At 38.8% G+C, this 26,709-nt stretch overlaps 1 protein-coding gene across 8 annotated transcripts in view; it reads right to left on the bottom strand.

Moving 5' to 3' along the window:
- MSI2 (musashi RNA binding protein 2) overlaps positions 1–26,709 on the bottom strand; it is a 547,507-nt gene that overhangs the window by 159,836 nt on the left and 360,962 nt on the right. For all 8 annotated transcript variants that reach the window (XM_063457454.1, XM_063457455.1, XM_063457458.1 and 5 more), the window contains exon 8: positions 7,713–7,795. In XM_063457454.1, coding sequence (XP_063313524.1) covers positions 7,713–7,795 — 83 coding nt within the window. The remainder of the gene's footprint in view (positions 1–7,712; positions 7,796–26,709) is intronic.

Genomic DNA, 26,709 nt, shown 5'->3' with positions numbered 1-26,709 from the left:
TAGAGTAAAAATATCTACTAATACACACAGAAAGAGAGACAGACAGAAATGCAGTAGTAGGATTAAATTAGAATATACATTAACATACATTTTCTGTTTCTAGTGGAAATAGAGTATCAGAGGAACAATGCACCCATGGGGGGGGGGGGGGGGGGGGGGGTTTGGAAGGTGCAGTGTATAAAGCCTTGTAGATAGCTGCTTGCAACCTGTAAAGTTCTGCATGAACATTACCCAGCTGTGAACTATTGCGTGATAAGGATAATATCACCTAACCATCGGGTACAATTTGCTCAGCATTTCAGCTGCATAGAGGATGGAAACCATAAATATACAGGCATCATTGTAATGGTTAAACATAAGCGCCACTTTTAGAGTGCAAGTGACATTTGAAAATTGCTACAACTGCAAGCCCATCCTTCATTATGATTTCACATGGGAAAGCATTGGTGCAAATACACTGCTCAAAAAAATAAAGGGAACACTTAAACAACACAATGTAACTCCAAATCAATCACACTTCTGTGAAATCAAACTGTCCACTTAGGAAGCAACACTGAGTGACAATCGATTTCACATGCTGTTGTGCAAATGGGATAGACAACAGGTGGAAATTATAGGCAATTAGCAAGACACCCCCCAATAAAGAAGTGGTTCTGCGGGTGATGACCACAGACCACTTCTCAGTTCCTATGCTTCCTGGCTGATGTTTTGGTCACTTTTGAATGCTGGCGGTGCTTTCACTCTAGTGGTAGCATGAGACGGAGTCTACAACCCACATAAGTGGCTCAGGTAGTGCAGCTCAGAAGGTTTGCTGTGTCTGTCAGCGTAGTGTCCAGAGCATGGAGGCACTACCAGGAGACAGGCCAATACATCAGGAGACGTGGAGGAGGCCGTGTGAGAGCAACAACCCAGCAGCAGGACTGCTACCTCTGCCTTTGTGCAAGGAGGAACAGAAGGAGCATTGCCAGAGTCCTGCAAAATGACCTCCAGCAGGTCACAAATGTGCATGTGTCTGCTCAAACGGTCAGAAACAGACTCCATGAGGGTGGTATGAGGGCCCAATGTCCACAGGTGGGGGTTGTGCTTACAGTCCAACACCGTACAGGATGTTTGGCATTTGCCAGAGAACACCAAGATTGGCAAATTCGCCACTGGCGCCCTGTGCTCTTCACAGATGAAAGCAGGTTCACACTGAGCACATGTGACAGACATGACAGAGTCTGGAGACGCCGTGGAGAACGTTCTGCTGCCTGTAACATTCTCCAGCATGACCGGTTTGGTAGTGGGTCAGTAATGGTGTGGGGTGGCATATCTTTGGGGGGCCGCACAGCCCTCCATGTGCTCGCCAGAGGTAGCCTGACTGCCATAAGGTACCGAAATGAGATGCTCAGACCCCTTGTGAGACCATAAGCTGGTGCGGACGGCCCTGGGTTCCTCCTAATGCAAGACAATGCTAGACCTCATGTGGCTGCAGTGTGTCAGCAGTTCCTGCAAGGCATTGATGCTATGGACTGGCCCGCCCATTCCCCAGACCTGAATCCAATTGAGCACATCTGGGACAACATGTCTCGCTCCATCCACCAACGTCACGTTGCACCACAGACTGTCCAGGAGTTGGCAGATGCTTTAGTCCAGGTTTGGGAGGAGATCCCTCAGGAGACCATCCGCCACCTCATCAGGAGCATGCACAGGCGTTGTAGGGAGGTCATACAGGCACGTGGAGGCCACACACACTACTGAACCTCTTTTTGACTTGTTTTAAGGACATTACATCAAAGTTGGATCAGCCTGTAGTGTGTTTTTCCACTTTAATTTTGAGTGTGACTCCATATCCAGACCTCCATGGGTTGAAAAATTTGATTTCCATTTTTGGAATTTTTGTGTGATTTTGTTGTCAGCACATTCAACTATGTAAAGAACAAAGTATTTCAGAAGAATATGTAATTCATATAGATCTAGGATGTGTTATTTTTGTGTTCCCTTTATTTTTTTGAGCAGTGTATATATGTAGGGTGGGGAGCATATGTCCCAGAAAATATAGGAAAGGAGATTTGTGAAATTGTAAGGTTTATTCACTAAATGCGAACTGAAAACTGAAATGTTTTTTTTTTCCCCAATTCATTCTAAGTCACTGTTTAGTGATTACATTATTAGTTATAGAGAGGGTGAATATAAACAAACCACGTTCTGACGAAGCCGTAGGCGAAATGCATAGATGTGCGCAGTGACGCCAGGCGGTGGGCGGAGACATGGAAGTACGCAGCATATTTGATCGCTAATAGAACTGTTCCGGAGACGGAGCTGCGCGGTGGGAAACGTTGTCATCGAGACTGCACTGACACACGGATAAAGCTTTCGTGAGTAGCGGCAGATGTGTTACATAAACTCACCTATTCTCATCTAGCGTGGGACAGTCATTCTTATCTTCCAGACCTGTGCTACAGAAATATATATTCTGTTTGGTTTTAAATTAATTGTTAATAAATCTTGTACTATTTAATGTAAGACGCATCTCTTTTAGATGTTATAATTTTATGATATATTCAACAGGATTACACTGTTGTCTATTTTTCTATTTCTATGTGCATATGAAATTCCTCAACTTGGAGTAACAATATCAACATAAGTATACACTTTTATTAATTTTCTATATTTATTTTTGAGTGTACTCTATAGATGTGTTTTGCTCTTCACTTTTTAACTCATTGTGTGTTATGGGTTTTCAATCCCTAATGGTGTTTGGCACTTAAGTATGTAGATGCTTATTTATATATCTTTCATTAAAATACATTAATTTTTAAACCATATTGTTACTATTTGAAAGTGTTTTTCCCATTTTTTTATAACCCTTTTGAATGCCTTTTAGCGCTCTTATCTGCTCCAATCATTTTTATATAATGATTGTTATTAGCATCTATACAGCACCAACATATTTTGCAGCACTTTACAATTATAGAATGGAATATGAAGAAGGACCTGCTCAAGCGAGTTACAGGATGTGAGGGAGGTGGCTATAAATTATCAAGTGAATTACCATAGGAGACTAACTAGTTTCAGTGGTGTGGCCAGGATTTGGACCTAGGATTCCTGATTCTAAGATACCCCTGCTCTTACCAGCCAATATAGGCCATAATTTCATATTTTTGGATAAGATTTTAAATTATTTTATTTCAACCTTTTTTAATTCAACCTTTTTTTTTTAATTGAGTGAAAATGTCTTAATACAGACAAGGCGAAATGCAAAAAGACAATGATAGTGAATACAGATCGTTTTGGACTATTGCAATTAAACTAGGGATCGACCAATATTGATTTTTTTTTTAGAGCCGATACCGATAATTTACCGATATTCTGTACATTTACCATTTTGAAAAAATAAACTAGTTCTACACTAATCTACTGTTAACTAAACATGTTTATTATTTATTTTTCTGCAACTTTTTTTTATTTTTATTAAAGGACCACTATAGTGCCAGGAAAACAAACTATAGGGTCTCTAGCGGTCCCCCTCCCTCCCGGCTCTGGGGGGAGGAAGGGGTTAATCCCTTACTCTCTGCCTCCTTTCCCCATCATCGGCTGAATGTGCATGCGTGGCACGAGCCGCGCGCGCATTCAGCCAGTACATAGCATAGCATAGCATTCTCAATGCTTTCCTATGGACGCTGGCGTCTTCTCACTGTGAAAATCACAGTGAGAAGCGCGGAAGCGCCTCTAGCGGCTGTCAATTAGACAGCCACTAGAGGCTGGATTAACCCATATGTAAACATAGCAGTTTCTCTGAAACTGCTATGTTTACAGCAGGCGGGGTTAATCCTAGATGGATCTGGCACCCAGACCACTTCATTAAGCTGAAGTGGTCTGGGTGCCTATAGTGGTCCTTTAAGGTAAATGCACAAAATATACATTCCGGTCAGTATTTTTTTTTATTTTCAAGAATATGTGTGTGTAGTGGATACAGTATTTGATGAGAGTATTTGATTAGTGAATGCATTGTGTGTTTGTGTAGTTGATGCAGTGTGTGTGTAGTGGATGCAGTATGTGAGTTTGTCGAGTGGATGCAGTGTGTGTTTGTGTAGTGTATGCATATAATGAATGCAGTGTGTGTTTGTGTAGTGTGTGGGGGGCGGGCATTTAAATTTTTAAAAAAATATTTGAAAAATATTTTTTTTCGTCCCCTCTCCCTGCTTCTTACTTGGCCAGGGACTGTGGACTGTGCAGTGAGGGCCCGCAGCAAGCTTTTACTTACCTTCCCAGCAGCTCCCTTCAGCTCCTCTGTCTAAATCTCGCGGCCAGCGTGCCGTGCGGAGCGTGTCCATGGTAACCCGTGGCAACGCTCTGATGGCAGCAGGACTTGTGAGATTTAAGATAGGGGAGCTGAAGGGAGCTGCAGGAAAGGTAAGTAAGAGCTTGCTGCGAGCCCCCCACAACCACCAGGCTTGTCATGGGCCCGGTGGTCCTGGTCTGCATTAACGGCAATATCGGTATCTCTATAGGCCGATGCCGATATTGCAGAAAATACTGAATATCGGCCGATAATTGGTCGATCCCTAAATTATACATGCATATTCTGCTTAAGACTGAAACAATGCGTGTTGATGAAAAGAGACATCATTTTTGTACAGAATTGACATTAAAGTGAAAATTTAATTACCCTTCCCCGCCAAAAAATTTAACTAAGGTACTCTAAAATCTCAACTAAATAGGTTTGCTCTCCCAAAATTTTCGCTCTGCTACATAGCATTGCATACACATTAGATAAATAAACTCACAAAATAACACATAAAAATAAAGTAGTCAGAATTCTATCACTTATTGAGACACAATGTGCTAGATGAATAGTTATCCATAAAGTAGATCGTTTGAATCCAAACTACAGTAATATACTTTACAAATTCATGCTTTCAACTGTTAAGGAATGGAAGTATGAAAATTGATTACCCACTTAACCCTAAACGTATATTCTTTTGAATAGTAAATGGTAAATTCAGTAGTTAAAGTATATGACTCAAAGAGCAGCATAAAAATGAAACAATTTGCTATGCATAATTCAAACAGACCCTGCACTTCAGGCAATGCGCAGAACTGGGGTCATAACCGCTTAACGTAAATGAGGCGAATCAACAAGTGGAATGAATTATTACAATAGTGATCTCACTCGGAGATCCCGTTGTTCACCTCACATACTGCAAGATAATTTACAATTTATCACAATTATAAGACGTCTAGATTTAGATATATATATGGACTTTTATTGCAAAACAGAAAATGTTAACATTTGAAGTAGACTTGGATCCTTTTATTTGGTGCATGGAGCAATCACATTGCGTGGTACAGTGCACAGAATATTAATTATGTTGAGGAGGGCACAAGAAGCAGATCTAGCTTGTGGGATAAAAGTTACTGTTGGGTATCTAATGCAGTTACAACTGTATACTTAATGAACAAAACATACACTGCAAAAACAACATGTGAACTAACTCTCAAAAAAGCCTAACATTCCTAAAACCCTCTGTTGTTTGCCGTCAGCAACTATCCGTGTTTGCCGTCAGCAACCATCCGTGTTTGCCATTAGACAACAACACACCGTAGTTCTAGCCATATTCTCTGTGCAGGTATTTTCAGAAAGCTTCTCTACACCAAGTCCTGCATCTTCCAACAATGGTGCTCATTTCATATTTACAAGGCTGCAAACTATTCAGTCATTGTAATTTATATGAGTTGGGCTATTCAAAACTTTCGGTACCAAGCATCAACAGAGTGTTCAAATCATGACAAACTGCTAGAAGTGCAGAAGCAATCCTTTCATAGCCATCACTAATGTAGGACTGCTACAAAAGAGAGGAAAGGGAAAAGAACGAACGATCAACGTTCACATTTAATAACACTGCTCTAACAAACAGCTTTATGGCCTTTATCTTAGTCCATCACTGGCTGAAACACAAAATGTTGCACCCATGTGCTCACATGTAACTATGACTGATTCTAACAAAACACGAGACACCAAGAAATGTTTTAGAATGCTTGAACATCCATTACCTGAAAATACTATAGCAAGGAAGGCCTGCACGATATGTATTACTATCATGTTTTACTTCTGAAGTGCCAAACATATTTCAAAGGGCTATTGCATGCCTCTGATTACTCCAATAAACTGCTCATGCCCAATATCTAGGTATTTTCCCCTTTTGAAAAGACTGATCTTTCAATCTACTTGTTTAAATTGCACGTCTTGAGGAATAAATGTTCATTCAATTACATTGGATTTGACAGACATTTCTTTGGCCGCTGCCACCATTGGTTTTAATCACATTATTTTGTTTCGGCATTATGTGATTAAGAAACGGTTTTGCAATGTTAAGCTCTGAATATGCTCACCAGAAGCACACAGTATCTTATTTTAAATCTCAGTGCAACACAATTCCATTAGTCATCTCTCTCACAACCTTGCTGAAGTAGTGGCTCTGTGTACAGGCATCACATCTTGCTAATACATTGTACAGCGCTATGGAATTTGCTGGCGCTATTTAAATAATAAAATGAAATAATAATAATAATAATAATAATAATATAAAACTTCCCACTAGTTATCATATGGAATATATCTTACAGTTTCAGTAATACATTTTCATATTAACTATCAGTGATCATCTAACTGCTTGAAAGTCTATAGCAAAGAATAAAGAACTGCTGAAAGAGCAGTCAAGTCTGCATATCATAAACTAAAAACGCAAATACTATATATAGAATATACAAAGGTTTTCAATTATTTCAAGGACCACTTAGTAGACACATAAAACTCCTCTCTAGTATTTATCATATTTGTTCACATTTAAAATCAGGAATTATGCAATTCATAACCCGGTGCTTTTTTAAAATCAATTATCAACATGTATATGTACTGGTATTTTTTAAAAATTATTAAGTGTAAATATATCCAAGCTGTAAAATAACAGCCACCAAAAATGCTAACTTAAAAAACAAACAAAAAAAAACATATCCAGCAATACAGTCTTTCCCCGAAAATAAGACCGGGTCTTATATAAATTATTCCCCCCCAAAAAAGCACTCGTGCTTATTTTCAGGGGGAAACGGTAGCAAACATGTACTAAAAAGCAGGTCTGCATTCGGGGGAATTCCCCCGAACATAGACCAGTTCACTAGGGCATGGAATCCCAGCGAATCTATGTTCTGGGAAACCTCCACCAACATAGTTTAGATTACTAGTGTATGGAATCACGCAAATCAATGTTTGGGGAAAATTCCCCGAACATAGATTAGCGAACTAGTGACTAGGGCTCATTTTCGGCATAGGGCTTAGGTTACGAGCATCACCCGAAAATAAGCTAGGGCTATGTCTTATTTTTGTGTAAGCAGAGTAGTTAATTCACTAAGCACCCAATTAAAGTGACATTAAAAATAAACTGCAACATTTCGGCAAAACTACGTTGTAACTAAGGGTGGGTAGGATGTTTTTTCAAAATTGGCTATTCCAGCGATTTTACATGATGCCCTCTGGTGACCTCAAGATGCAGTACACAAGAGAACAAGAGAAATAATTTTGCATGGTGAGACAGAGGTCCAATTCACACATTTACCTTCAGCAAGGTTTATATATCCTTGGGACAGATAATGACTTTTTATATGTCAATGCAATGGTTACGGTCAGATTTTGATCAAGCTAAAAAAAAAAAAAAAAAAAAAAAAGAGCATACCATTTTGTTGTTTATTTCATGGAAATGGATTTCACAGACTTTTTCCACAACATCTTCATTTTCAAAAGTTACAAAGCCAAAACCTGAAATGAAAACATTGTGTTAATTCAAACAAAATAATGAATTGTCTAAACAAAACAAAAAAACATTTTGACTAGAATTAGAAACATATTCTTAGTATTCTGCAATGCATAACAAGTTTAGAATTATTATTTTATCAGATTAAGGGCTGGAAGTAAATAGTGTGCACCACAGGCCTTACTGGAATGGAATCAAGTCTCTCGCAGCCTAACCTCAACAACAAAGAGAGTAAGGGGGGAAAAAAAGATTAAACATCATTCACTATTCCTTTCTCTGATTCTGTAAGTTTCTCTGAAAATAATTATAATTATTGGCTTTTTTTACCATTCCCATAGCACCAGCTTTTTTTGCAGTTCCTTATAATTACACAAAGGAGTTATTTAATAACAAGTAATTGACATACAGCTAGAATAGGATAAGAAGGCTTTGTTCAAATAATCTAAGAGGAAGGGGTAATGGAACACAAGATTCCATGTTAAAGGGGGAGGAAAGAGGTTGATCAGACCTCCCAACTCCAGTGTCCACAGAATCGGGACGCCGGAGGGTAGAAATGATGGGCCAGGCTGCCTGCTTCTCTTTTAAGGTCAGCTCAGCTTCAGTGCTCCATGAAGGACCCTAGTGCCCTGAACATTATGCATGTAAGCCTTATGATGCTTGTGTTATGCTTGTTATGGACACTTCCATGGTGTGCCCAAAAACAGAACACCAGGGAACAAAACTGGGACTGTTCTGCCAGAATCGTGAGGATTGGGATGCATGATTGATAGATAAGATGTCTAAATAAACAAACAATCTAGCATTAGAAATACAAACATGTATTTCTAATAGTTGAAATACTTATTGAGATGTAGGGAAAAATAAAATAGTGCAGTGTTCCCTAAATTTTATCTCTCGCTGTGGTCACCACACCTATCCTGGCTGTGATCACTAATGAAAATGTCATCCAATCCAATACTTCCCCATATAGTATGATTGAGTGGGCTAGTGTACACACACATCAATTGCCACATTGTACCAATCAGCATCAGAATCTCCTTATAGAGGTGCATTGTCCCAATGCATCTCTACGGGCACCACTTGGTGTCTTGATGTAGAGCGACAAGACATTGAACGACCATATTCTGGTGCTTAGAGCATGTATACAAGATTATTAATACAGCTATTAGCAAACTAAATAAATACAAATTAACAAACTTTAGCCATGTCAATATTCCACCCACGCCAGGTTTAGTTTTTAAAAGGAAAAAAGGAGATGGTCACTTACGGTATTTGTACAAAGTGGTGCTTAATATGCAACAATTTGTCAGAGGTAAATTGCAACCCCAGAAAGTCTATTCTATTTAATACAATATCCCGTAGATATTTTATTTACAACAATACCCACTGTTTTCTGTTCGGAGGGGCAAATTGCCAAAGCCATCAGTAACAGTAACTGTGCAAAGCTACATTCCACATTGTTATGCGAATACCTGGGGTGAATCATCTCTCTCCCTGCAGTAGTGTATCATAGTAAAATAGTTAAAGGATACTGCAGGCACCTACATAACATACGTGCATTTCATAGCTTTTGACCTCATATTCATGCTGTTTTTTGCTTATTAGAACTACTCTGAGTACATACTTAGAACAGTTTTGTAATGCTATATACAGGACAGTGATTGGCTGTGGGGTTTAGGCATGTCAGCATTGGCTAGACTACACTGTGTAACATCCAATCAGGAAGACGTTTTGTAAAAAGGAGGGTAGTGATATGAAGCAGAAAGCAGCAAATGTCTAAAGAGATTTGAATGTAGAGGAGAATGAACATGAGGCTAAAACCAATCAAATATATTTATGTTACCTTGCTACCTATGTTACCAGTGCCCAGCTGTTCCTTTAAGCGAGTAGGTTTGGGAATAATTCAAAACCATTTTTAAAACGTATTATAACTAGCAATCAAGGCAATGACAGGCATTAGTGGTAATGATACCATGGTAAACTAGCGGGAAAAAAATATTTGCTAAATAATAGCATTGTGCATTTCATGATAGTGTGTGGAGACATTAAAGGATTTTAGGTCACCAAAATAAAGGTTCAGGAACATAACACTAAACTGAAAATACACATCAATCCTTCAAGGTGTTCTTTCCAAAAGACGCTCTTTTGTGACTCAAATTGCATGGTCCCCTTTCCCAATGATGGCGCGTATGTATTAATGTTTTATCACCTAAACTTTTAAAGAGGGTCTGCAAGCATACACACACATACACACCTGCAACCTACCTAACTATCTACCTCCTTTCATACAATCTAAATAAAAAACATTTTACATTTCTCATAAAGTTGAATATATCTGTGATTTTTTTATCAGCTTTTCCTTTATACGCAGACACTTCAATGTCAGAGTCTATGTTCAGGGCAGCAGGTAATAGTTCAGGCCAAAGTAGCTAGGCAAGCCGCAGATTTTGTGAAGCTGGTCAGCACCTCTATACTCGTCAATGAGCTTTAGAGGGCTATGGTGCTAAAAGTTTTATTCAGTACCAGAGATCTGAAAGTACACAATATAGACACAATGTCACTCTGGCATTGCACACCCTAAAATGTTTATACCGTGTTTTTAAATATAATGCAGAATAAACAATGCTTCAGGCATTCTGGAATATCAGAAATAGCAACTTTATTGTGGCAAAAGCAGCAACGTTTCGACCCAACCAGGTCTTTACCAATCTTGATAAAGACCCATTCTGCTTTTACCCCCAAAAAGCTGCTATTTCTGTTATCTCAGAGTGCCTGAACCGTTATTTATTCTGCATAACTTGGAAGGGAGGCCTGGCCAGCCGTGGTTTCAGAGCACCTGGGTTATTTGGTAAGTGCCGTGTCTACTATGTTTCTACTTTAAAATAATGCAGTCAAAGTTGTATATAGTGTAGTAGAATGCTATGTATATCTAGGCATTTAAATATAAATAAAGTTGTACAAGTGGTATATGTCAGTGTTAATTCTCTGTTAACCTTGTTATTGTGATAGTAATGAAATACTGTGATTATGATAATTAAGTTTTGGTAGGTTTAGAGGAACAGTATTGCTAGAACTATATCAAATAGATACATCTACTTAACAGAATACAGAAAATGCATTACTCAACAGACCTGCTATATTGTTTGGATAATTTTCCACACTGCCCTCTTTTGTTTTGTACACTACATAAACCCTAGCAAAGGCCAGAATTATTCTGCATGAGAAGCATTCATATGGAATATGGCTGGAATGATGTTCAATGGTAAAATGCATTATCATTCTAATAATCCAACATAGTGGGATTTATGGAAAATCTTTTAGATTTTATAAGGTTCCACTTCATTATCTTCTGTGAACAACTGACACTACCATAAATGCTTCCGCCAGTATGAGAAATTAAATCTGCACAGTGCCAGCAATGGCAAAATACTGTATTTTAAAGGATTTTAGCAATATTTGGAATATAAAGAATCTGCAAATGACAGCAAAATTCACCAAAACACCAGAGTGCAGGGTAAGAACACTTGTCTTGACTTTCCGGACTAACGAGGAAAGTTAATGGGTTCAGCGAACATGAACACCCACATTTAGCAGTTAGGAACTGCCGGAGAGAAAACAGGGAGCTTACTTGTCTGATATTTATAAGGGTCAAAAGACACGGGCAGACGGCTTTGCACTCACAGGAACGCAGTCAGTATAATAATAAAAAGTACTCTTTGAATCAACTCAGGTCCACGTCCGCCTTTGAACGCCCTGATGTGGTCAACCCTGAGGGGTCAGCCAGCATCCGGAGATGGTTATTTGTCCCTTTCTTCCTGAATTACTTCCTCTAATACCTCATCAGGACATCCTGAGGCCTTTTAAGAAGCTATTAAAGTTTGAGGCTTCTGATGTGAACGCTCGTCTCCCTCTTCGTTGCTGCATCAAACAGAAGATGTATTTGGCCCAGTTAAAGGCTGTTTGATGCATGCTGCCTGACCATCAGCTATGCGGTCTATTTACTCTACCAGGCCCTGGATCTGCCAGACAAAGCCACAAGGAAAAGGCTTTTGGCAGGCAGCTTTAGCTCTGCATATCGATTCCCTCTTTAAAAAAAAATAATACAAAAATCAACACTGTAATTTTCCTAACAACTGCTCAATACTTAAACAAATAAAGCAAGAGAGAAAAAGAAATATAGAGATTTCTAAAGACAGATTCAAGTCAAATAAGTGATCCCCAAAAAATATCGACTTCCCAAATATAAATGCAAACTATTTGAGCTCATCAAAACTAGTTTCTTGTATAAAATTGCTTGTTAATGGTCAGATCACACGGATGATACATAGAAGGACAGATACGGCCTGCGAATCTGAGAAATACACTTGTAAATGCCTAATTACCAGTGATTTCAAATAAGTAGTCCAACCTATGAGTCAGAAAACACTTGAAATAGGTGTCATTTTAAGCTATTCATTTCCATGTAGTTCTGAAGGTGCAAAAGCAATTTGCTGGGATGGCTGAAAGCATCACCCGCCCTCAGACGCAGACCTTGCGTGGGAAATCACAAAGTAATTGACAGAGAACCCGATCTCCTATGGTTTTTCTTATTTTCGCAACATTTTAGGGCTTTTCATACTTAATGCCAGTTGATATTAAGCACTGTGTGACCTGCTGTTGTACACAGAGAAGAGACAGAGTGTGCAAATACAGTCTGATTTTTTTTTTTTTTTTGACAGTCATTTGTCAGGAAAGCAGTCTGTGACATCCGAAGGCTAAATCCTTCACAACATCATGGCACACTCCGTCCTTACCATACCCCTACACATAAAAATATATTTCTTTTTGGTAGAAGTTAAAATAAAACATCATTCAAAAACCATGCCACTACTGACTAAATCTTGTATAAGCACTTGCTGTCTGGAATTTCTTAGGCTCTCTACCCCTTCACACAACTCTGTATTACTTTGTTGTCTAAACTTATAGGCTATTTATTTTATAGTACAGGGCAATAATAAAGGTTTTTCTGTCTATCCAAATAGTTTGGGGCTGTCCTGGGCAGGCACAGCATATTTTGAACCCTATTACAAGCTTTCAAATCGCAGTGTCTTATCCTAGAACCATACAGTCATCATGGTGGCCCAGCATTTCCCATACTTTCACCCCAGCAACCTCTTGGCCTCATGATTCCGGTCTCTACTGAGCATCAGGAAGCAAAGCATGGGTTGAAATAATGGCAGTGTGTCCAGTGTTATCTAGTGATACCAACTACATGAAGCAGCCATTTATTGTGCTCGATTTGTGCCACTTGCCTGACAAGTCTATAAAACTCCAGAGCTCACTCCATGTGGTGCTTAGTCATTTTGTAACCTTTGTGTGGGTAGCTCAGAATTCCGTTCCTGTACCTGTTACCCTTGCCCTATCTCTCCATTCCTGCAATCTTACAGTCTTCTGTATTGAATCTCCGATATCTAACCTCTTCTTTTAGTGCCTGCCCTGGCATTCGGACCAGAGCTGACCTTCCTACTTATTCCTTGTTATATTTGACACTTCAGACCATCATGCTTCCTGATTTCAGTTTCCACAATATTCTAAATTTCTTCTATATATTTTCTTATAACTGGTAGTTAGTTACAAAATTCCTTGCGGTGTAACTCTTTGCCCAAGCCTTATTGAGAAGTGGTAATCGGCAAAGTTGTGCTGTTTTCTTACAACTGCATCACAGCTCCATGATATAGGGCCCCTTGTCCAATGCAATGAATAACACTTGCGAAATCCACATGAATAAAAGGCCCCATCAGTGCCCATACACAATAGTTTGCAAACTGTACAGGATATGCATGCTGGTCAAGCTAAAATGTATACCTCCCAAGTGTCCTTATTTAGGAGGGACAGTCTCTATTTTGGGCCCAGTCCCTTTTTTATATCCTACCCTTTTTTATAACCTAATATTCCTCTTTTGTAGGGGCTCTATATTGTTGATGTGTGAATACCAGAGCTCCACAGCTAAAAAAAAATACTAATTCATGTTCTAAATTACATTTTGATTTCATAAATTATTAGTAAGCCCACTAAAATGTCTCAGAACAGCCCTGAACCTGGCCACACCCCTAACATTAAAGTGTCCCTCTTTGTCCATTTGAAATTTTGTAAGGTATGTACAATTGGAAAGATATCATGCTGAAGAGTTACTTTCTTCACCATCTTCCATACCTATGGTGTCTAGTCTGTTTTCAGGCTCACAAGGGAGGTCTCAATAAAAACCTTCATGCCACAAAGAAAAAAAAGTCTGGTAACTTTAAAGGGACACTATAGTCACCAGAACAACTACAACTTATTGAATTTGTTCTGGTGAGTAGAATCATTACCTTCAGGCTTTTTCAGAGAAAATGCAGTGTTTACATTACAGCCTAGTGATAACTTCACTGGTCACTCCTTAGATAGCTGTTAGAGATCCTTCTTGGGTCATGGCTGCCTAAAATGCATCCACACATTCAGTATCTCCTCCCTCTGCATGCAGACACTGAACTTTCCTCATAGAGATTCATTGATTCAATTCATCTCTATGAGGAGATGGTGATTGGCCAGGGCTGTGATTGAATTGTGCTGGCTCTGCCCCTGATCTGCCTCTTTGTCTGTCTCAGCCAATCCTACGAGGAAAGGATTGTGATTGGATCAGGCCACCACTTCTGATGATGTCAGCAGACAGGTTTTGACTATTGACTATTCTGAGTCAAACAGCATGCAGAGCTACAGCTTCAGGCTTGAATAAAAGTAAGATTTTGCTATTTTTAGGGAGGCATGAGGGGCCCAGGGGGGCTAGATGGTGATATTAACACTATAGGGTCAGGAATACATGTTTTTGTTCCTGACCCTATAGTGATCCTTTAACAGAATATCTTTGCAGTGATTTGCATTTCAGAAACGGGAAGCTCTCCAAGATTTCAATATCCGTCAATAGGAGTTTTGTTTCCCTGAGAAAACAACACACAAAAAAACAAAAACAAAACAACTGTCCTCTCTAGATAACATATAAACTGCATAGAAAGGTTTGGACACCACTATTTTCACAAAACAATATATACAAGAGCCTTAGTCCATCATGGTCTTGTCTCTTTGAAATAGACATACAAATTTCTTTAAAAAGGGAAAAAAAAAAGATGAGAAAAAAATTACTGAGACTTATATGAGAAACAAATGTCGAGATTGCTTAGGAAAAAAACAAAGAAACAAGAGATCACTTGTTCAGCATCGGCAGAGGTACTATGGAATGATGATCTATATATTCTAGAAGTCATGTTTTCAGGTGTTTTAAAACAATATCAATTCTGATGTGAACGAGGCTTGTATTTTACTTTCTTACAGAACCTGGGAAACGAATAGAACATTTAAGTCAATACATTGTTGATAATAAGATAGTATTCGACAAGAACCTCCAAAACATATGATAAAGGGGGAATTATTTGCCTAGAGCAGCACAATTTTGTTCCAGAGGTGTGTTATTTATACACCTGCTTTCTTGTTTACAGGGATGCTTTAGCAGCTGGCTCTCGTAAACTGTAATAAAATGCCTTTCAGAAAATGAAGAAATGTGACTAGACAAGCCAAGCATAATAATATTAGAGCCCGTGTCAATTAATTTTTCTTCCTCTTGATAAATGAGCCCCATCCTATCCATTAATAACGAAGGGAGAAACAAGAAAAGTTGACACGGGCTTAATTTATTTTCCCAACTTGCCTGGTCATATCTCTTTTTCTGCTGTTAAGCTTTTTTCTGAAGCAACTGGGAATTGTGTGCGGCTCTCGTATAGAGCACAAATAGATTGGTGTGAATCAATGTGGTCTAGGTTTTTTCACACATCCTTCTCCCCCCCGTAATCAGAGTGAAAGTTACTTAATAAGCTATGTATAGGACCTGAGACTAGCTTGTCTTAAAGAGAGATAAAATATATCTCAGAGGTGCATAACTCATGCTAACTGCCTAACATCAACTTCCTTTAAAGAGCGGGTACATACCTGTGGAAAGAAAAAGTGAACGCTTTCCACCACTCAAAAAAATTAAGAAAAGTAAAAAAGAAAACACAGAAAAAAACCTCAAACGGAAAAAAAAAATCAACTTTGTCTGGTGTTTTGTTTCCTTCTGAGTACTATTCTGGGACTACTTCATGTGAACTTTAGCAGCGACTTTAAATTCAGTTGTAACCCTAATTCTACATTAGGCCGCTGCCATCATAAGAGTGGTGGAACTTGGTCTAGAGCAATTTCAAAGTAAAGTAAGCTCAATACCAATATATATATATATATATATAAAAAGAAAAAGAGGAAAAATTCTTGCACACATATATATTTTTTTTTAATTTACATGCTTTGCTGGGAAAGTCAGGCAAAGTGTAGCAGTTAGTTTACTCCTGTATTGCATGCATGTTCAGTACTGTGTTTATGGGAGGAAAGTTACCGTGTTTAAGTAAATGTGTGTGAGATCAGGACCCTCAGTACCCCTTGTTGAAGTCTGACAAAGCTGGCTTGTTGATATTTCTTGTACCTATTACCCAAACACTGTAAAAAAAGCTATACACTATGGGGGCACTTTCTACATATTATTTAAACCAAGCTTGGCTGAATGACTTTTTGTGACATTTATGTTTGGGCACTTCCAATGATAAAAGCCTTACTTAGAAAAGGATGTTCTGTGAGTGTTACCTATTCTACTAACTATGAACCTGCATAGGACCAAATAGTGTGCAGTATGTGAACAAGATATGTGTTCTTAAACAGGTCTCCAAATGAAAATAATAATCTCTACACGGTTTCTCAGACGTTCCAACTTTGGCAGGTCAACTAACAGGAAGAGAGGACGATGGCAGGGCCAGCAAGTCCATGGCACAAATAGTGCCGTAGACGACCTGCCTGTTGTACAAGAAGCTGATCGGAGCTGCCCATATGCCGAGCACTACTGAAGGACTTGCACATGGATTTAAATGCCCTGAAACTTCACAAAAGTACAAGCTTGGCTAAAAATGAACTTATGAAGAACATCCCTAAGTCTTCGCAACATCGGGTAACAAAGGCGGTCTGTCTGGTAAACATGAGGATTAAGGCAAAACCATCTGTCAATCGTAGTGATTGTGTGACTGTAGAACTTGTTTGTACACTGCTTGTGTACACTGCACAAAAACATGTAGACTATGACTTAAAGGGAACATACAGCTAAAATGCAGCATGATTTTATACATAGGGTTTTTCTGATCATTTTCAGATATGCAGGTGTATGGTACTTTAAAGTTACATTAATGTGATAACATACAGAAAGAAAAGACAGAGTAATAAAAAGAATGCCCCCAAAAATATTTTGGTTGTGTGTTAACTTTCTGCACTGGAAATAAGACCTGGCAGGAAGTGAAGAGAGTGACACCCTTTAGTTTCCCCTGCTCACTTAAAAAAAAAAAAAAAAAAGTTCTGAAACACTATTAACACTTTTTCTAAAATGTTACAGCTTTCATTTTAGCTCGGTTGCTTCCATTTAATGATTTTGACTTCTAGGCTCTTGGTTCAGTTAAAAAAAAAACCCTCTAAGAGCAGAAACGTTTAAGATCAAGAGTCATATAGAACTGAAAAGGAACAGACCATTACGGGAGTGTGATTGTCTACAAAAGTCAGAAAGAAAGAGATGACCTTTCTGATGGTACTTGAGCTGTTTACTTTTCCTCAATACTATTTCACTTCAGTAAAGGGAAAGCAAAGCAAAACTGACTATCCGTGGATTAAGGTCTGAATTACCAAATCATGTAATCCAAGCTTTTTAGATTTTAGCCACAGCTTCATCTCATAGCAGACCTCAAGACTTTTGCATCCTAATGCTTTCATTTTCCAGCAGCAGGATTGAAGAAGCATTGGAAAAATGTTAAGCTGCATACACCACCTGGGCATTTTGAATGAAATAGTGAGAACCAGATCTGTATTATGCTGCAGCCACAAGCATGCCGAGGGGACTAAATATATAGGACAACGGTGTGCCTGCTACATGGTTTTATCTTTTTTAAATTTATCTAGAAAATATTCTAGGTTTACGCATTTTTTTTAATGGACTTTAAGTGGATACCAACACACATAGATTAGTAATAGCCAATTTAGTGCACCAGTTATTATGTAACTAAATCCGAATATTCCTCAGAAGGTCAGTCAGCCACAGATACACAGCATTCAGACAGTATTTCGACTGCTTCAATTTGTAACATTTAATGCTGCAATTGTTTAAGAAAAAAATTTACACTCAGTAAACTTAGACAGAGTAAAAATAAGATTTTTGCAAAACTCTGCAAATTGTTAATAAAATATTCGGGGCACCATAACAACTTCATTGTAATTAAGTTGTTATGGTGCCAGAAGGTCCCTGGCATAATCATACATTTAGAGGTTAAACCGTTCATGAAGAGTTTAAGCCTAAATTTCAGTATCCCGTGCCCAAGTGCTCTACCCGCCATCCTTCCACTGACAAGAATATTTATGTTTCTCAAATCGTTTTGTGAAGGGGAACTACTGATTGGGTTAGAGCATCTTCTGACACTCTCAACCAATCAACAGCACACCTGGCAGAGGCTTCATCTTTCACGATTTGCAGCAGTGGAAGGGCAGGAGGCAGAGTGATCAGGTGCTGGATTCTGGACTTTGGAGTTAAACCGTTGGTGGAAAGCCAATGTTAAGTACAAATTGGCACCAAAAAATGTATCTGCATTTAAATTGTAATGGTGCCTGGGAATGTTCCTTTAAAAAAAAAAACAAAAAAAAAAACTATGACACACCCACACCATGTGATTCGTAGCACTTCTATTTTATAATCCCTAAAAAATTTACAGAGTAAACATTCTAACAATAAATTATAGCTTAGATGGAGCCCCACACTCACTAACAATAAATAATAGAATAGAGAACGTATGGGTCTTTAAAAGAAAATATCAGTGTTTATTTCCCAAGTAGTTCCCAACATTTTGTCTGTTTATAATCCTTATCCATATCCAGGGATAGATTTTTATTTGTTTTAATGTGGGATAACAGCTTATTTATCTAAATAGACATCTGACTGCCATTCTATGGTTAAGAATACATTTTTCCCAGTTTGTAGCAAATTTTTTATTTTATTTTTTGCTTTCTCTGTATCTATATGTTACTTAGTAATATCTGAGAGTTCTCATCTATTATATTTGTTAGAGAGTATACATTTGGGAGACACCCCTGCTTTAATGTAATAAATGATGCTGATAACAAGTAATGAAAACTAACGAATCATTGGTTTGCCGTTTCCTCTCTTTCACAGTAGAATTGCCTGGCACTTCAGTATGGAACCATCTTTATGGCATAGTCACCTTTAAATTAACGCCTGTGAGTGCACCCTTGATTGGAGTTTGTATCCTGCCATTTCAATGTAAAATATCATATAATACATATGTACACAATCATTTCAGATTTTTCTTCTCCGTAGCAGATTCTGTGGCAACTAGTCCGCAATGACAGGCTTTGCTGTGCATGTGTAGTACCATGCAGGCCATGGAGAATTACTGCTGTCAGGTCTCTTGCAGCTCCGTAACTAAAACTTCTAAAATATTACATTATTCCATCATGTCAAATTCCACTTTATTGTGTTTGACAATACGGGTAATCACATACCATATGCTGCAATGTTTTGAAAAGAATTTGTGTTGACAGACTTTATTTATTTATTTTTAAATATAATGATATGGGCGCAGGCCGGCTAGGGTTCTGTTTGTTAAATTAACAAGTATCACGGCTCCAACTGCCTTGTGATTTTCCAGGCATGACAGCAGTCTGGTTAATGTGCTAACCACCTACCCAAGGGGCTAACGAGTGAGCCCTGCATATACCCCATTTTGACTTAAGACATTCTCTGACGTCTCCTTTTCGAATATAATATTCCATAGTCACAGCTTACATGTTCCAAAGCTTTGAGCAAATAGATACATCTTCCTTTTCAAATAAACAAGAGAATTTACTCAATAATGGTCTTTTATGAAGATTTTGACTAGATGTATTTATTATACATATCCATGAATAAATTTTCGTATTTAAACACCGTATTTTTAAGGATTATTAGCAGAATAGCATATTCCCCCTCTTGCTCCTTTAATTTGAGCAGAAGGGGGAAAATGCTAAGATAACTAAGGCATACATTAAACGTTGCCACTGAACCTGGGACTGAACTGAACAGATTTGCACTGGCATTCAGATCTAAAAGAAGCAAAGCAAGCTTCCAGGGGTTCCTATTCTATAACAGTAGGCAGGTTTGCTTTAGAAGATGTCCACAGGGCCAAACAAATTGTATGTACATTCCATTCTTCTAGGCTTAAATACAATCATGAAGTACTACGTATGATCCCACCATTTTAATGGTCACTTGGTAGAATATTTTCTTTCGTACCTCTCAGATGCTTTGCATTATCTCTCCTATGTCTCCCTGTATCTTTTGTAGATTCCTAACACATAGAAGCAGAGTTTTCTGAAATTAATCCATAAACAGAATAAATGAATGTAGGCATCCCACTCTTTGTCCCTCAGAAAGAGACAGCAGCTGACGGCAGGAACAGGGACTGTGGTTATGGTGTTCTTCAATGGTGTATATACCAGAAGCAAGCAATGGGATAGAGGGTGATCATCTTTCTACAGCAGCAGGAATTAATAAAACAACCAGGAATTTAGAAAAGCAGATGACACCTACAGTTTAGGAAAGCAACCATCAATAAATGCTACAGATACAGGTAATTCACACTATTGTTATGGCAATTGAGCTCACAGGTAAGTTAAATATATTGGCAGCACAATTTGTTGGTTTTTAAAATTTTCATAATTCCAGTAATATCACAAAATAAATGTTTACAGGTATGCAGAATGTGTGCTTATATATTATATTGCAGAGAAAAGCCATGATAGCTGATGAAAACTCTTAATAAACTCATCAAAGTGTGCATATCTCAGTGTTCCCTGGACCATCTGTTAACATGACATCTCGGGAATCACATGGAGAGGAATGCATTTAACTCTAGCTTGCCAAGCGGGTTTACTTCACTTAAAGGGACACTCCAGGCACCCAGACCACTTCTGCCCATTGGAGTGGTCTGGGTGCCAACTCCCACTACTCCTAACCCTGCAAGTGTAATTATTGCAGGTTTTTTTTTATAAACTGCAATAATTACCTTGCAGGGTTAACTCCACCTCTAGTGGCTGTCTACTAGACAGCCACTAGAGGTCCCTTCCTGGTCTATAGCACAGGAAACCTGTGCTAGAGCGTCGCTGGACGTCCTCACGCTGTGTGAGGACCTCCAGCGTCGCTCAAATCCCCATAGGAAAGCATTGAAATTATTTTTCAATGCTTTCCTATGGGGTGCGCTAATGCGCATGCGCGGCATTGCCGCGCATGCGCATTAGGTATCCTAGGCCAGTGGGCGGGATCAGTCTCGCCCACCGGCCGACGCAATGGAGAGGTTGAGCGTCCCGGAGGAGGAGACGGCGGCGAGGGACATTGCCGCTGCCTCAGGTAAGTGACTGGAGGGGTTTTCACCCCTTCAGTAACTGGGGACTGGTGGGTGGGAGGGAGAGGGACCCTCCAGTGCCAGGAAAACGGATCGTTTTCCTGGCACTGGAGATTCCCTTTAATGACTTTCTGTGTCTTGTACAGAAGATATTATTAGAATAGGCCTGAGCCTGCACTACAGATTCTGTCAAAATGTTAGACACAGACAGGAAGCACTCACTTCCAGTGAGTGATATTTGGCATTCTAGTAATGGTGGTTAGCAAAACAATTGTGTACTTCCTCGAAAAGGTAACTCAGTTTACATATGAACATCCATACACATCCAAAGACAGGACAAACAGATACCAATTGAAATGCCCTGTTGATTAGAAAGTGCCTGAGGAAGAGAGCTGTAGCAATAGTGGGGGATTTGTTTTGCCAAACATAGAATAGCAGCTAAGCTCCTATACACATATGTGACCATTTTTACATAAAAGGAGAGTACATGGCATGGCAGTCAGAGAAATAAAGCAATTCTAATAGCAATGTGATATAAAAGCGTGTACTATATACATAATGTAATCCAGTTTAAAAATGGACAATAAAAAAAATAAAAAAATTCTAAGAGTTAGTTGTTGAACTATATCTGCTCATTTACCGCATAATTTCCTATCCAGGCATGGTCTATGTCAGTACTTCTTGAATGGGGGCGAATGAAGAACATCTTTAAATTTCTGTTGGAGTTCAAATAGGAAACCTAATTACTAGACCGTCGTGGTCAAGAGACACACTATGCTGTGGAAAGGATCTATAAAGGAACGCTCATACTTGTGTATATTGAGATTAAATTGCTGGCAGACAAAATATTTGCTAAAGATAATTATGCTTTAAATTAACTCCCTTTAGATACAAATTATGATTGTCATGCGCATAATATAGCTTTCATAAGAGTCCAATTCAAGTTACTACATCTTTAAGGGAGTAAAATCTGTAGACTGCCCCTTGACACAGCCCATCAGTTACTACTAAATTGAATCTTTTGAGTGAGCAGGGCACAGATGTGTGCCGTTGTAGACACAAATCATTTATTGCACTCTTCAAACAGAAGACGGAGAATGTCGCCATAATGGGTGGAAGACGGACACAATGAGGGCTTGGATAATTAAAGTTTTGGGCAATATTCACGGCAATGGTAGCTGCTGACGTCTTTCATCCTACTAATCGTCAGCGTATATATTTTCCATACAAGGCTAATAACTGTAATCATAGCTGTTCCAGCTTTTTTGACAAGTAACTATGAGTGAATAACACAACCATGGTAAGTAGCATCCCAGAAAAAAACATCAAGATTATAAAAGTCTAAAGCAAGCAATTCATAGTTACATAGTTACATAGCTGAAAATAGACTTGTGTCCATCAAGTTCAGCCTTCCTCACATTTGTTTTCTGCTGTTGATCAAAAAGAAGGCAAAAAACACAGTTTGAAGCACTTCCGATAATACACTTAATTAAATAGAAGACTGAAAACGTAAACATATAATATTTTGAAAGATATGGTGCAGAAATAATGGCTAAGAGCACCTAGTACACTCCCCATCAAAAGTCGGTGGTCCAGCAGACAGTTCCAATCTGGGAACACGGTTCCACAGTCACAGATTACAGTGTGATGACCCACATCTGGAAAGACTCACTAGAGGAAGGTCCCAAATGACAGCGGGGCTAGCGCAACATTTGAGAACAATTGATGTAAAATATAAATGAAAAAGAAACACTTGTTTAATGTTGGACACGCTCATTAATCACAAGGTATTCAAAATGTGGCTAAATAAAGTCTCAATCACAACTATTACAACTGAGAGTAACATACTTTATTGGCTTTATACTAGTTTAATTCTGACTTCATGCATCTTTATGTTTTTCCAAAAGCTACGCTTTACCACCCAGGTTAGATTGATCTTTCCAGTGTCTCTTTGGCCAGGAAAAACTCCTTTAATATCAAGCCCTATGGATCCATTCAAGAATCATTTTTGTTTCACCAGTAGGTGGCATCAGAATCCAAATGACTACTGCTTACGTTAAGAATACTTGGATCTGGAATGTCCTTGTTTTATAATAACATATTCCAGGTCTTCAAAACAAGCAACACAGTCTACATGGCTGGAACCAGAGTAAGGTTAAAACACATTTTCTTAGAATTTAAGGGCCAAGTCCAAAGGTTTGGAACTACGCATATATTTCATTAACCTTGCGTGTGCAAAGCAAAGGTTCCTCTAGCACTCAGAGATAAAAAAAATACACTCTTATACTCAAACATCTAATTAGCTGCACACACTAACATACAACTAACACATCAAAACATACAATTAGTAAATAACTCACACCTACATAATATCATGCCCTGACTGCCCTGCATAGAGTACTCCGTGAACCTGGCATGGAAGACTGCTCCAATCTTCATTGGATGCCCAGTTCAAACTCCTATATTAGCCACTTTTGTGATGGCATGCTGCTCAGACTTTTCTGCAATTATTACTGATACTTAACTGCACTGACCTACTGTGTGGATCTGACCACCTCTTCCTGGTAATCCCAACCACTGTTTTCAATAAGGGTAGACTTTTTTCGGTTTTCTGGCAGAACCGCCGCTGCCTTTAATATCAAGAAAACCAAATGTATGCTTTTAAGGCAAAAAGGAAGAAGAAACATATCCATAAAAACAGATATCAAGTGAAACTTAAAAATACACATCATACACACACAACTGTCTTAAGCAAGAACACATTTAAACCGTATCTTTTTAGATAACAATAGGACGACAAGATTGGCTATCCTCCTAAATGTTTCTTAAGGGAATTGCAATTCAATGACTTATCTGTGAATGACCACCATGCCCGGAACCAATATGCCATGCTGGCTCTTCCATGATACTCTCTCCATCTGAATGTTACTGTATGGAGGTATACATGCAAAAATAAAGCTTTTTTTTTTTTTTTTTTTAAACTTAGGAGAAAAAGCAGAGTACAGCTCTCATAGCAATTATCACCTTTTTATACAGTCAGATAATTTTAACAAACCTAATGAGAAAATTTTGTTCACATGATGTTGTAATGTAAGCATGGTCAATGGCTGAGCTGAACAAAACCAACGTCGTCACTTAATGAGCCTGTAGCAGATGTAGAAAGCAGTGCCCACATCATTGGCTGCGCTGTTCAGGGAATATGAGTGTAGGGATTTCAGAAATAAATACTGTTCTGGCACCCAACAAAGCTGCTAACTCTGACGTCAACAAGTGTGTTAAATTAAAATGATGAAAACAAAAGGTGGGGGCATCTTGGCGCACACATGGACAATAAACACACACAGACACTAAGCGTTGGCATCATATAAAAGGCAGCAGCAGCAGGGATAGTGTTTTTTTTTTACATTTGTATATCAAAAACATGTTATATTATACCCGGCAAAGATATTTTACTTCATTAGTTAATTAAAAACATAAAAATCAACTGGCATGTAAGGTACCGCGGCTTAGAAATGTGATTGCTTTTTTGTTATTGTACAGACTTGACCCTGCATTATGGCCTTAGCTCTAATTTAACTCAACCAGTCACATTATTGGGTCCCTGGGATTTATAAATGCATATCTGCACTATACAATTCAAGATGTGATCCTTACAGATAATCACAGCTTTGTCCATATACATTGGACCACCAGACAGTTCTGTCTATACAGGCAGCAAGTAGTACAATTCTGTGTGGGAGTTCACCACATCATCTGGGTCTGGGTGGAACTAACCCAGTTTTATCTGTCACTAATTTAAACACATTTTTAAAAATCCTAAATTGCAGTTTTCAGATACACCCAGTTTTAATATCAATACATTATTTTGCATGAATCTAGATGGCTATACTCTGTACAAATTGTTCAAGAGCATAAATGTATCCATTATGAAAATGTACTATAATTGTGTCTTGCCATATATAATGTATTGACTTCATTAACATTAAAATATACTATATCAGGGGTTGGCAACCTATGGCACATGTGCAATGCATGTCATGCAGCGCTACTGGACCCAAATGGGCAATTGGCAGAGCCCTAGCGCAAGGGAGCCTGTGGTCTGTTCTTACAATGGGTGCAGATATCATAGGAAGCTCTCCATTGTTCCACAGTGATTCAAAGCATTGTGGCTGGTTATCATGGCAACAATAACACACTGGTAAAGCGCCACGTAGGACTGAGAGCTAGAAGGAGTGCGCCCACATGCTAGGTGAAGTCCACAACGGACCTTCCCTGGCCAATGGTAGGTAAATGGAAGGGGCAGAAATAAGTTTACAATAACTTCATTTTAATAATTAATCCCTCCAAACAAACTACAGCATTCACCACATCCAAACAAGCAACCCGCATACACACACCCACATCCCAGACAGCACACATACACAAAACCACATAGTACCCCATTACACAAATACTATATGCAACTCGCAAACACACACTAATTATCACAGACCGCAAACACACACAAAATTCAAGATACCCCCACTAACATTGCACAACATTCAGGCCACATACACACACAGAATACCACAAACAGTCTGCACCACACACATAAATATTAAAAGCAACTCACATGCATGCACTTAACATCACAACACACACAAAACGACAGTCCACACACATATGCAACAAAAACATAACATGTACACAAACAGTACAAAGAACTGTCTATACACACATGCAACACCACAGACAGTGTTCCATGCATACATTTATCACAGACAGACCACACACATGCATACTACAAACTGCTAACAGGCATGCGTCACTCATAAAGCAGCTGAAATACACAAATATCACATACACACACATAATACCACAGACAGCGCCCATAGATAGATGCCACAGACAGGGCTCACACACACAATACCATAAACAACCCACACAAATAGCTCCCAATACACACAATGCCACAAACAGTACACATTCACACACAAAACCCTGCAAGCAAACCCCTCCACACCCACACACAACAAAAAACAAGGTACTACAATACATGGCCATATATACACTCGCATAAAATCACAGACATCCCACACATACATACAACCTCACAAAGGATCCGTCGCAACTATATATAACGCAAGCAGAATTTCTTAGTTAGCGTCAGCACCCTAAGGGACTTCAAAGTTTTACTTTGGTAATGAGCTACCAAAAGGTTTCCTAACCCAGTACTATAGCAACAATTGCTACCCTTGCACCCTGGTAGCTTGTGTAAAGACTTGTTGTGCATCATGGGAAATGTGGTTAGCCATCACTGCTCTATAGGAAAAGAATTGCTGATATACATACACCTTTAGCTTTAACATAATGTGGCACAGATAGACAGCAATATTAGCCCCCATTAGCTAAGAAACAGGTAA

The sequence above is a fragment of the Pelobates fuscus genome, chromosome 1 (assembly GCF_036172605.1).
Source record: "Pelobates fuscus isolate aPelFus1 chromosome 1, aPelFus1.pri, whole genome shotgun sequence".
Classification (NCBI taxonomy): Eukaryota; Metazoa; Chordata; class Amphibia; order Anura; family Pelobatidae; genus Pelobates; species Pelobates fuscus.
This window is presented reverse-complemented; position numbering and strand designations above follow the sequence as displayed.